Here is a 14261-nt window from a genome sequence, read left to right on the forward strand (position 1 = left end):
AGGACACCCTTACTGAGGCACTCATGTATTCCATTCTGTTTTCTGCAATGAATCCCACCTTTTCTCTACAAATTTAGTTTTAACCGGTCACCACTTTTATTGCAACATCTTGTGACTAATTTACGCAGATCATTATAAATGTTTATATTTATTTAAGTTTGACTAGTTAAAAAACATATTCACTGGGTAAGCTTTTCATTGATAACCTTTAAGTTCACAAGCACCTCTAATGGCTGGAGGTTCTTACCCTACAGGGAACAAGGCTGGCCTTGATTCTGACCTGACTGTGACTGCTCTGATGTTACTAATTTAAATTAAGTGCTTCCTTGTTTATATCTACACACTAACCCTGAGCGAAATCAGAAACACTTATCATACATCAGTCGTTCTATGCTCTTTTACTATATGCTGCATTATGTTCTGTAAACACCTAACTTGACAACATTTATCACACAGGTAGCACATTTTATTTGTGCAGCTAAACAAAATAGGTTGAAAGCACACACAAAAAAGTATTAAATGGCCTGAATTCCAGATGGCTCGCTTGCTCCATAAAGTAACAGTATCTGCTGAGATGATCATGGTACTGTAGTTCTTTCTCCTTACCAAATACATGCAATAGGAAGTTTTCCTCTGCTCTTTTGTCATCTTCTTTGCTGCTCTCTTATTTCATGACCTCTGAGTTAATCCTTCTATTCTTCCTATTAGCAAGTTTAAGCAGGCAAACTTCAAACAGACTAGCGATGGGTCACAAAGTTTAATGGGTATGTAGATAATCATCTAAATTACATTTCTGGAGCTGATGGGCCAGACAGGCTTAGAGAGTAACTTTACTAGCTTTCACTGTTAATCAGCAAGGATTGTATGTCTCAGTACGTATCTGCCTTTGCCTGCCTCCCCGAGGGGCTGGGTCATACTGACTGATTAGCAAAGGCAGCTGCATTAGCTTTCTTCTCCCACAAAGTGTGTTATGGAGGCCCAAATGACTTGAAAGGCAAATGTGACCACAGCTTAAACACCAAGTGCTCTCTTCTCATCACTGTGGAATTGCTGGCCCTCTTCTTGCAGATTATGATACTCAGCACAACAGTTGTTGCCAATTTTCATGATCTGTTAACACTTAGGAAGCCTCATGCTGAAGGCTTTTCTTTCACATCTATTGTGGTATCAGCTAGGGGAAAATTCAACAGGCTATTTCACATTTTCTGATGAATTTGAGAGCAGTCTAAGAGGTGAACTGAAAAGCATACAGTAACTGAACTGTCAATAGTGAATGCCCTGGATTTCAGCTTTGAAACACAAACTGTAGAGGGATAGGTAAAGAGAATAACAGTTCTCTGTAGGATACAGACAATTTTACAGCTACAGAAATAGCAATGGATATGTACTGTGAGCCTGATTTTCTTGGTGAAGATACTTACAAACTGAAGTGTATCAAATATGAGTCTCCTTTTTTCTTATATTGGTGGTTGTGTTTTATATCTACCTTGATTCCAAAAGGAACAAAAGCAGTGGAGGACTGGCTTCCTGACTTTGGCAGGACCTTGTCCTTCTGGTGTTAGGCTCATCTTGCATAGTAAATACTTCTCAATGATTCATTTTACTGCTCTTTATCAAGTTGTTAAATAAACACAAAACCAGACCAATTAAACTATGATTAGCCACACAATAAGCTTTCACTGTCTTATTTAGGCGCAACATAGGCCAATACCAGCACTCTTTAAAACAGTAAAAGAATCTGACTAACCAGCTAAGAAGTTAAACAACTTTCTATTTTGGATCTCAATTAATAACATTCTACAAGAAGAAACTATGGAGGAACAAAGTAAGATAATCAAGAACACTGATTTCCTTATTTGCCTCTTGAACTTTGAGAAAGGAAGTTGGATTCTGACTTTCCACAAGTTTTCATAGATGAAACTATGAAACACCTATGGCTCTGTGACCTAGGTACAACTACTTCTGACTGATGTTAGAGAGAGACACGAATTAGGCTAAATACTTCTATAATTTTCCAGTCCACGAAGAATGCCATTTCTTAAGCTTCTAAACAAGGGAGACCAAATTTTCCACTTTATCTGGGACAGGCCCAGAATGCAAGGACTGCCCCATATTGTGATAAAACCTTCAGGTCCCAGGTTTGTTTCAAGTATTCACTGAGACATGGGATTATCCCGTTTCCTGGCTTTCATGTGGCAGCCTGAGTAAGTTACCCATTCTTGGTGCCACAGCATCCTTGGCTCTTTCAATGAGAACAAAAAAGGCCAAAGCTCTATGCCAGATCATGAACCACAGCAGGATTTCAGTCATGTCACATCCTCTTTACCAACATAATGCTCAGGGAAAACGATCTGAATTTCAAATATGCATTGTGAGCATACAGACAGAAGAGATGATAGCCTTTACGCAGTGCAGCAATAAATCACTTCAATCTCCATTGTTCTATTGTACCACATGGCTGACTTGCAGAACTACCCTTTTTGCTTTTATTTTACCAAATCAGAATTATAAGATAATTCAAAGACCGGACAAATTACTATGAAGAGTTATGGAGTCATTACTATGACTCATTAGTTTTCCCCCTATATTATCTTTGTAACAACCTATACCCTCCACTTCACATTACAGCTTTCTAATGGCAAAATGTCACCAATAATTTCCACTAGCATCAAAAGCTGAGATGATCAAAGTGCAGCTATTATTTCTGAAGATGCGATAGTAGGCATACTTTCTTTTCTGCAGACTCATTTTTTGACCCCACAGGGTAACAAAATAAGTCTAGTTAGGTCAGATCCAAAGTACACTGAAGTCAATGGGAGTCTTTTCCCTGTTCAAAGGTCTTGGATTAAGGATATTTTTCTCTTCTTTTACTATTATATACATGAGAAAAATGGGTACAGAAGCTGTTAGTAAATCCAAATGACAGTCTGTTTGGAGAGTCTTAGAACTGGAAGAGCTGAGGTGTACTTGCACAACTATGCACTAAGCAACATGCAACTTCTGTGTGCCCTAAACTTGGCTCTAGACAGTTTTACCATGCACCCCTCATGATATGTCTTATGAGCTTGACAGAAAGTCTTGCAGGCAGAATAAGCTCAGGTACCAGAAACCGTGACACTGCATTAACATGGAGCTGGACTGGCCTGGGTGCCATGCAGCAGTGGCACCTTGTTTGTTCCCTGTACTTGCACCAGCTTGCTCACAGCCAGCACAAGTAGCTCCACAGCACTCTACTGTCACGTCAGCAATTTAATGAATGCCACCATTCACAAAAAAATGTAACTGGGGCACCACAGAGCCCTGGTGTGTCACACAAAGCTACTGAAGTTTAACCTGATAACAATAACTTTTGCTTCAGTACAAACTGCAATGACTATTTATAAAAAAACTCAAAAAACCAGATGCATGCGCAACATATATTTTCCAAATACTTTGCCTGTATGCATGTGCTGATTTGTCTGCGACTTACAAACTGGCAGTCTGATCATGGTTGTAACACTTTGTGTGCTGTCATACAGTGCAAGTTATTTCTAATTAATGAACTTTCTCTCCATGAATCAGGTACATTGACAGAATGCAAACACTGACACAGCTATTTACCCAAAACATAAGCTAAATATTTCAGTGAGGCTTCAGAAACTTTGGATGACCTTTTCTCCCTCCCCACCCCCTCCTATTATTGTACTTCTAAATGTGTCATTGCACTTCCTGGAGCTCATAAAGGAGAATTGCTTCACTCATACTTTGCAGTTCTCATACTTACAAGGTTCATCCAAAGACTTGTAAGACTTCACACTTTACCAGGAAGTTAATTCTTATATCCTGATATTGCACAGTTAGAAACAGAAGCATAGAAAAATTGTGAGCTACACACAATTTTCCCTAAAGGGCCCTAACAATCAGTCCATCAAGCTGTACCTCTCCTGTCCAAGCTGGGCCACAATGTAGAAATGCATGGAGGAATCACTGTGGAGGGCAGGAGAGGAAACAAGAATAAGCACAAAAAAGTCTGTGCTACGTGGAGTCTTCTGCAGAAGTTACTGCTACCAGTTCTCTAGCAAAATGTAATTGATTTCAGTGGTGTTACTGGGCCTGTATTATATTGAAATCATCCAAAATAAGAGCAAAAAGGGACCGTAAGTGAAAATCTATTCTAAATATGTGGGATAATTGCCTGATAACTCAGCGCAAACAAAAACCCCATAGCTAACAAGAATTATATAAAAACAGCTTTTCTGATAAGCTTTTCCAGAGAACAGTGTTCTCCCAGGAGCTGAATTGCCTACCCAGAGCTTACTGACGTCTGTCTCCTTTCACAGCCACCCACAATGGTTCACTGCTATTATTTAAAAAGACACTTCAATCCTGTGGTTGAAGGCAAGGAATCACAAAAACCTGAGTCTAGTCCAGTCTGTACTAGCAGTCCTTGATGGGCCCAGAGACAGCACTGCATCTACAGAATCTGGATCCACAGCACTGTATCTTTCTCAGCATCTCCCCATCCTGCAGCACCCTAGGAACCAGGTATTGCAAGGCATCTGTCAGGCTGAAACATCCAGTCATACACCCCAGCAGCACCAGTGGGATCTTATTCACCAGTTGCAATCATACAGGTCATAATTTGACTCCCTAACATTTGTAGTCATGCAAGTATGAGTTTCTGCTTGGCTGATTCCTGGGCAGATCTTCATCTTCTGTATCTTTAATGTGTTCTGCACACCCATGGGATGACATCAGTAATTGTATGAAGGGGGAGAACAGCCTGAACACACAAGAGAATGGAATTGCTCTGTCACGTCGTTGAGGTTTATCTTCTACGGTTTTGTTCCTCACATAATGATATACCAATGACATTTTTCCAAGACAGCGTAATAGCAAAATAACTGTTGAAGTCAGGAGTCACTTAACTGAGTGTCTAGGATGGTGGGACATTCCTAGTAAGACTGTGCTAAACTGCAAACCTACAGAAGAGAAAAAGGCAGGAGAGGAGATATTAAATTTTCCGTTGCTGAGGTAGGAGGTGCTACAAACAACACTAGCTGGTGTCAATAAATTCAGTGGTGATGAAGAGTGATATCATTCCTGATTTAAGAAGTTCTTAACTGCAAGAGTGCTGTCCAAGTAAAGGGAGCGTAGGAAAAATGAAGGCTGAAAGCTGCCTAAAAAATTCTATCCCTTCAGGGGCTAATTACTGTAGCAACCTAATACTTCCTTTGGCTAATGATCATAAAGAAAATGAGTTCATTGGTGTCATCTCAGTCATTATTGGCTTAAAATTGTTGAATCACTGAATCAGCATTCACATGGATTGTCTCAAAGCACTGGTGGCAAGTTATCCATCAGTGATCTGTGTAACACACCATTTCCCGTGTACAATGCATCATAATAATGACAAATGTAGCTGCTGCATGGAAACATCCGCTCTCTTCAGTCTCTGCCTGATACTTCTGGAGACGTTTCCTGGAGGGTATCTGGTATTAATCTTGCATCACATGTTAAACAGGAAACTTAGCTATATAGAGAAGACTAAGCACAACTAATATAAAATTAGGAGTGCAAGCACAATGCAGTAAACTGGAAGACTATATGCTTTTCTCCAGGCAGCTGGACCCAACATGGACTTGAGCCTCAAAGTTTGGGCTCTGTAATGTGGCACCCTGAAAACGCTGAAAAGTACGATGATGATGATCCTAGTCAGGCACAGCCTACTGGAGATACAGGACGAAACTGTAAAGCAAATTTTCATTCCATGCTTAGAGAAAGAGACGCCTAAGTAGAAGCACAGCCAAACTCATTCTTTCGGTGGTTCTTCCCACCTTATGCCCTAGATGTGCCCATTTTCTCTCTATGGCGTGTTCAGAACCCAGCAGATGTCTGACAGTGAACAGTGATTATGGGAAACTGTGATTACCAGATGATAGTACAGACTATGTATGAAGTCAGCTGCGTAGGTGAAAGAAGTGAGTGTTTGATTTCTAGAGAAAACCCAGAGCATTACATTAATTCCCCCAAAGGACAGATCTATGCTCTGTTGAGTTTTTGAGACCTTTCCTTAATGCAGCAGATACTGGCTGCTGACCAAGATACCAGCCTAACAGCTACATCTCTGATGCTGAGATCCAAAAGGAGTTCAGCACAGAACAGGATAAATGTAAAGAACATCCATCACAATGGTTAATTGTTCCTCTGACTCATCTACAAAGCAATGCTTTAAATCATCACAAAAGTCTTTTTGTTATAATTAAGAAAATGTGGCAAGCCTTCTCTCCCCCAATGGTATAGATGTTGACAAAGCCAGAATATGCTGACTCAACAAAACATTTTGTTCTGAGACACACACAGAAATTAACCCTCTACTTGCAAATTAGCTCAGTGTATTTATTATTTACACCTCTACCTTCTATATCTTCATAAATATACTTTTTAGAAGCACCAAGTTGTGTTATTAGATTTAGGTGCTTGTTCATTTTATACTTACAGTGAATGGTGATTATATGTCCCTTGATCTTTAAATATTTTAAAACCCCTTCAAATAGTTTTTAGGTTTTCCTGAGCTCTTGTTTGACCATGAATATTTAGGAAAATTACTAACTATTTCAGCAGTTTTATGCAAGTGAATTCACCCACTAACATTACCTGGCATATATAATGGAGGAGAATTTAGCCATATGGTTCTGTCAGGACAGGTACTCCATCAGTGTAATTTGGAATTGCTCCCCTGAAATTAATTGAACCATGTTGACATACAGCAGTTGAAGATATAAGCCCTCACCTTTCTTTTTATGGCAGTCTCTCTGTACTAGCTCTCTAATCATTTTGTGGCTTTCATCTGAAATGCCTCCAGTTTAACAACGTATTCCGTTTGCTACATATTTGCTCCTCAAGGTTATATGAACACTGCTTTGTCTTTCCTGGTGAGTGGGTTGCAGGCACACAAAAACCAAAATAATTTACGCTTTATTTAATAGATTAATAGCAATGCAAATGTACTTCTAGTGTTTTGTGTGTTTTCACCCATAAATCACTTCTACAATTTCTGAGCATGAAGCTCCTGCTCATTTAAAACCCGGTCTCTTTTTTTTTTCTGCACAGCTATAACTATTCGCTCACAAGAGCTTTAAACCCAATCTCGATGTGAGTTTTCTTTCACGAAGAAAGCAAAAGCTGCCTTCAGCAGCACCCACTACCACTCTTCTGTGCTCAGCTGCTCATTTCTGCCCCTGCACCTAACCCTTCTCTTGTGTTCACACAGAGAGATTGGGAACCTTATCCTAGAAACTAGTCCATTACAAAAAAAAAAGAGTTCTCCCATCTGGTTCATGAGTAGCTGCAGGCAGGGAAAGGGATGCTTAAGTTGGCATTGCTCCTGGAAAAAATGACTGTCATACTATGCTCTCACCAGTGTTTCTGAAGAAAATTTAGAGTATAGGCTGGAATATTTCAGATCTAATAATGAGTGGGCTTTTTGCTTGTCCCAGCCACTCCCTCCTTGAAAACAGAGTTAGCATTCTGGACCGCACAATAGCTAAAATCTTTAACTTAACAGTTATGCCAATATAAATTTTGAATTTTAATCTCTTTTAATCAGATAACCTTCTTTGAATCAAAACATCTTCTTTTGAAGAAAGCATATGTTTTTCTTTATACTTTTTTTCCATCATCAGAAAGCTTAAAAAAAACAGAAAAAGAAAAAAAAAAAGACTCAAACTATTTTTTTTAAGTTTGGGGCATTTTTTGTTGTTTTCTGAAAAATTCAAAACCACTGAAAAAAAATTCTCACCAGCTGTAGATCTGAGAAGACTAAAGAATGCAATGCATGATTGCTCCTATAATGGATATTCTTTTATTCTCTGAAAGGGAGGTAAGCTAATTTTGCAAATAAGATACAGTCTGGTTGCTGATATAATTAGGCTGTATATTCAGTTCCAGAGATGCACTTTCTGTGTGTTTTCAAGCAAGACACTGAAACCCAGAACTGCCAAGAAGGTTAGCTGCTGCAACAAGCAGCACTGCGAAACCTAAGAGTCTGCACATGCCATCCGCAATGTCCTAAGGACAGAAGAGATGGGTGGTTTGTAACGGGGCTCACGCTGAATCTAATGCAGCTAATGGGAAATACAGAAGAGACTAATGTGCTTCAAGCCTGTCCTATTACAGGACAAGTTCTTTGTTTCTCTCCTAAGCTTTTTTTTTTCTTTTTATTTTATGGCCATTATTTAATATTTGCAAGGTTCTTTGAAATCTTTGCATGAAAGCACTAGGCAAAGAGTTAATTCATGTTTCTATAACTGTCAGTTTTTACTTGTACTGTCTGGTATGAAAGGCATTATAACTGTAATAGCGCACAGTTTAAAATGAAGTAAAAACATTTTATTTTCATTGGGAAATTTATAACAAGCTGAAAAAAATATAAGCATTCTCATATCTTACATAACAAAAAAAATGAAATTACCTTGATTTTTGTTTAAAGGCTTCTTCCTTTCTAAAGGGTTTTCTCATCTCTACCCCTCAAAGACTATAGTAAAGTTAAATATAGTTATTGTATTAGGCCTAGGTCTTAATTGCTTTTTCATCAATGGAAGTTTAGTAGACAGAAAGAGAAATCAACATCTTGTTGCTGGCATCTTGCTGCCAGCTGCATTGCAGCCATTTGGTGTTACACAGTCAGCAATGCTATACCAGTATCTCATTATCAGCTCTGTTGGACTTCTTATGCTATCTGGACTCTAGGAAATGAATATGATAAAAGGGTTTATAAAAATACAAGAGATAATAGTACTTAAGAATAAGATGTTCTATAAAAATCAGGAAAGTTTTTAAAGCTGTTCTGCTGTAAGTTCGTTCTGTCAGACCTGAGAAAGCTGTAGGACAGCCAGAGCATCAGCCCACTGCACTGCACTGATTCTGGAAAGTACTTTTTCATGGTTTGTGCAAATGCACAGACAAAGAGAATGATACACACTATGGCTATAAAATATAATATTAGCTATCCGTTACTCACAATGCAAATGCAAAAACAAATAAATAACTGTATTACTGAAATATAAAAAACCCGAAACAACCAAAACCAAAAAACCCCAAACATGTGGCAGCAGGACACTATAGGTACAAAAGTTCACAGTGACAAACAAGGTTCCCTAAGCACGTCACCAGTTACTTTCCATGATTGCAACTAGGCAAAGATTAACAATGAAAGAAGTAGCATCCACACATTTCAAGTAAAGCATAGATAAATCTGTTTGCATTTTAAAGATAAATGGGCAGTGCAAGAATGAATAAAATATTTTGTCCTTTGTGACAGTGTGTATGTAGTCTGGGATCTTTCTCTTGAGGGTAATGCTGATACCCCTATCTTAAGAGCTCACTGTTTTTTGCTGCTTGCTTTGTATTCTGCTTATCTTGGTATCACAGCTTCACAGGTGATAATGAAATGGCACCACTTCTCTCAAGGGCACTAAATTTGAATATTGTCAACAATTGCACAAAATTAAGTTAAAGCACAAACCAATAACCTCTCCATTTGCAGTCCAAGCAATACTGTCAGAATGCAGAACACACAATGAAAGGCAACCAAAGCTGAAGGTGCTATGGTGATGCCACAGTTTATCCCCTACTAATTTGGTTTTAATGAGGATATTATAGCTGCTATCAAAAAGTAGAGAGAACAATATTTTTTCCCCTTTAGGGGCTGCAAGGCTTGGAACCACACACTTCTTAACTCAATAGCCTTGAAATTAATCCAGGATTATTCAACTGCATGAGAATTATTAGAAGACTGGAAACAACATCCCACACTGTCTTTTTATTGTAACCTTCCTTATAGTATCATCTTGCAGTGAAACCTGAATATCCTAATGGGATTAAACATAAAAGAAAGTCAGGAAAAAAAGTTGCTGGATTAGAATTTTAACTGAGGCCTTCTGTGAGAAAGACCACACCACTGTCAGTGACCTTTCTCTCCCCATGTGTGATCCCAGTTGTGCCTAGTCAAGTGTCCAAAGGAGACTCCATCAGTTCACGCTGTATTTATCCTTTTGCTCCTAAAACAGGTGTCTTGTTACTAAGAGAACAAGCATTCATGCCATTGACCAGGGTGTACTAACCCGCCCTGCAAGAGTGCATAATGTTCTCTGGTATGAAAAGCAGAATGTAATGATGCTATTTAAGACCTGAGTTTTGTATTGATAAAAAACATCACTCTAAGCAAAAGGCAATAAATTCCATTCTAGCAAATAGGGAAAAGGGAAAAAAATGCAGGCTTTTGAGTGTTTTAGAATGCCATTTCTATCTCCAGCTCCAGCCTTCATTTGTCTTTTAAATGCACTCTCTGATAAGTTTGCCTTTAACATATCTAAAAAAAATGTTTTAGAATCTCATACTGTATCTTCACAGCCCTCATTAGATACCACAAGAATGCTTTTCATCTCATTTTTACTCTTAACTCCTGAAGTCCTCCCTAGCTCTGAACAATTATATTAATTAGAGAGCAGTTATTCACAGATGAGCAGAAAACTGAGCTCAATCAAAAGAAACTTCTAAAACACTTTTCATTTTTATCATTCTAGATCTCTTTGCCTTTACAGTGCTTCAAAGAGTCATACTCAGTCTCATAAATGCTGTCATAAAACATTAACAACAATGTAAACTCTAGTGTGGGAGGATATGTATGAGGTTGAATTCCTGTTCCTACACCCAGATACATGCCCCAAATTGGGCAACAAGAGGAGGTTTCCTCACATCTTTCCAGCCAGTGTGTTCTCCTGGTAATATAACTAACTCCAGCTCAACCTATTGCTGCTCTCCTTTTCATACTATTTCACACCCAAGGTGTCAGGAAAATTGCTGTACACCTGAACTGAAATCTTAGGTATTATATGTTTTTATTCTTATTTGTTTTACTGTAGGAACTACTAGATCTGGTGCTGAGGCAGTACAAAGAGTAAGAAGACGGTCCTTGACCTTTTAAGCTTGTAAGATAAGTGTAAGAGAAGAGACAAAGAATAGGTAGACAGCCAGACCGCACCATAATCAGATATTCAGATCAGCAGTCAGTAGGCTGTCACTACTACATACATTTTCTCTGACAGTTCTGATTTGCAGATTGAAATAATTATTGTCAACATATAATTTGCTATCAATATTTATAATCTCTTTGGCTCCTGTTTTAAGCCCCAGTGCTTATTTCTCCACAAGAACAAAAAAATCCCTCTTGATCTGTCCCATCACATAAAATGCTCTGCCTTCTCCCACTCTGGTCTCCCAACCTCTTCTGCAGTACATAGAAAGAAACCAGAGAAGGGAAAGAAGTTTTATGAAAAGGATATATTGATATATAAAGATCTTCATAAAGAAGATAAATAAAGATAGGATTAGACATTTGACATGAACATGGATGACCGTTTCAACACTATGGTTTTGAAAATCCTGCTTCCTGGTTGCAGAATTAGTTGTGATGAAATATATTCCTCCTGGATGCTCTAATATTTAGAATGAACCCACCAAACCTTTTAATCTGCCTGAAATCCCACAGACAAAAGCACTGCCCTTGATTATGATTTACCATGTAACTTCCTTCTTTGAATCAACTGGCTTATCTTTGCCCACTATATCAAGTACCAATGTTCAGTCCTCAAACTTTGGAATCCAAACAGCTCTTCTCCAGCCCGTGTACCAGTTTTTCTGTCTTACGAAGAATATCTTTAAAACCATAGTTTCGCTAACTGAAAGCTTCACTGTTCACTTTATTTCATTACCTTTCTTCCAATTTTGTGTCTAATTCAGCCCGAGCTCCCCTTCCCCAGCCCCTTTTTAGCCCTATCGGACAGACACTCACCCTTTTTTTCATTCGAGAGACCCACTGCTTCCTAAGGATTGTTATTTTTTAGGAGTAATTTATTTGCATTCCCAAACTTATATTCGGATAAATGTGATGTAAGTGGCAATCATCCCTTCCTTTGGAATCATCAGTGGGTTTTTTCCATTGTGTTTGTTGGTTTCCTAGAATAAACACTTTTCATTCATAAATTATCTAGCAGCATTTGTCTTGAACACTGGTAAACATACTGTCATCATAAATATCTTTCCTGGTAAAAGGATTTCCATGGCTCCAATGTCACAGATAGATAGTTATGAAAACTGCAGGCTGCCCACTGCGTGGTACAGAGGGACTGTTTTCTCACAAGCAAACAACAGCTCTCTGATGGGTAAGGTTTTGGCTGACCAAAGTAAGGATTAATTTACCTGGAGCTCTCAAATACATGGTAACTATAACAGGTACTTATGCTGAACTACTTTTTATATCCAAAATGTTGTGTAAATGCTGTATTTCATACAATTACAGCATATAGAACTCAGATTCTAATTTCACCAAAACTGACTCTACACCAGCATTGGCCCATGTACCCTAATTTATACCACTGGATGAACAGAAACCAGTTAAATTTACTATTAATTTGTATAGTAAAAGAATATGGAGACAATACCTGTACAAACCCACACATCACATAGTCATCAAACAAAGGCAGACTAGGGCGGTCCTCTCGATAAATTGTGATTTTGTAGCTGCTCACAATCTGAGGGCTGGGCTGTGAATCATCTGTTACGAGAACGATGACTTTGTTCAATCCAAGACCAAGGGGGTAGTTAGCAATGCTGCAAGGCAAAACAGGAAAGAAGTGGAATATACACTAAAGAAACAAAGATTTACACTGCTTTATCTATGTCAGCTAAGCTTTTCTTGCTCCTTGAGGCTTCTAACTTTTTCTTTCTCTTACAAAATACATATGAGTTTAAATAAACAACAGTGTAAAATAAGATTTGTAACAATTTACAATTCTTTCAGGAAGACAAAATACTGACAGTGAAACTCAGTGAAAACAGCTTCAGTGGCAGTGGTAACAATTCTGACATGAAATCTGTGAAGGGACAATAATTCCTGGCAGGTCCAAGTTCATGGTGAAGTCACAAGGGAGACAAACAAGATCAGAGGTGTCAGCTAGCCATTGAAATTGTCCACTAGCCAAATGTGATGGAGTCCCAAACTGCTCAGAGTGACAGACAAGAGCAAAGCTGGACTGTGCTCTTCTTCCCTTGGCAGGGAAATGAGAAATGCTGAAAGACACAGAACCTGCACATCCAGGGCTTTTACTTTTCAGTGTAAAGGACATATTGCTATTCTGTTTTCCTTTTACAAGGAAGAAATGTCTTAAGTTTTTTGCATGTATCCCTGTTGACTGCCAAGGTGGTTAATATTAAAACACTAAAAAGTTGGGTGGAAGGATTTTATGGGAGTTTCTTTTGAATTGATAAATCAAGACTAATTTCTTATTGAAAATATGGGAAGCATATTAGGCATTAGATCAGTAACAACTGTACAGACGGTCTGGTTATTAGCAGACATTCTAGGTCAAAGCATCTGCTTCATAGTCAGTCAAAAGATGGTGTGTTGCATTGGTGCTTCATGCCATGAAGCAAAGCTAGCTATGTAACGGTTAAGGATTCTTCCTCCCAAGCGAATTCCCTTTTATCCACTCACTAATGGCTAGTATGTAAATAGGCCAGTTCTCTGGTTCTGAGGTACCTGACCCAGATAAATAAACACTTTTTGTCCCTCCCAACATCCAAAACCAGGTCATGCCCAAAATACCTATTGGGATTGTCCCTGGCCCATGCTGCTGTCTGTGAGAGAGCTGGTTGGGAAAGCCAAAATTGTGCCAGGGATCATAGTAGCAACTAAACATCATGGATGATTGTGAGTCAGTGCTCAAACCTGATGTTTAGTGATGACTTTGCTCTCTCCCCTATCCTCCAGCTTTATACTTCTCTAAAAGATCAGATAAGCTGGGACTCTTGCTGATGACAAGACGACTCACTTAGTGGATGAGGGAAAGGCTGTGGATGTTGTTTACTTGGACTTTAGTAAAGCCTTTGACACTGTTTCGCACGGCATTCTCCTGAAGAAACTGGCTGCTCATGGCTTGGACGGGTGTACGCTTCACTGGGCAAAAAACTGACTGGACGGCCGGGCCCAAAGAGTTGTGGTGAATGGAGTTAAATCCAGTTGGTGGCTGGTCACAAGAGGTGTTCCCCAGGGCTCAGTACTGGGGCCAGTTCTGTTTAATATCTTTATCAATGATCTGGAAGAGGGGATTGAGTACACCCTCAGTAAGTTTGCAGATGACACCAAGTTGGGTGGGAGTGTTGATCTGCTCGAGGGTAGGAAGGCTCTGCAGAGGGACCTGGACAGGCTGGATCGATGGGCC

At 39.0% G+C, this 14261-nt stretch overlaps 1 protein-coding gene across 1 annotated transcript in view; it reads right to left on the minus strand.

The window, feature by feature from the left end:
- The window catches only part of CPED1 (cadherin like and PC-esterase domain containing 1), a 158533-nt gene that overhangs the window by 62049 nt on the left and 82223 nt on the right, over nt 1–14261 (minus strand). The window contains exon 17 of the mRNA XM_009286806.1: nt 12483–12651. Within this exon, the coding sequence (XP_009285081.1) occupies nt 12483–12651 (169 nt within the window). The remainder of the gene's footprint in view (nt 1–12482; nt 12652–14261) is intronic.

Source organism: Aptenodytes forsteri, unplaced genomic scaffold, assembly GCF_000699145.1.
Source record: "Aptenodytes forsteri isolate BGI_AS27 unplaced genomic scaffold, ASM69914v1 Scaffold166, whole genome shotgun sequence".
NCBI classification, from domain to species: domain Eukaryota; kingdom Metazoa; phylum Chordata; class Aves; order Sphenisciformes; family Spheniscidae; genus Aptenodytes; species Aptenodytes forsteri.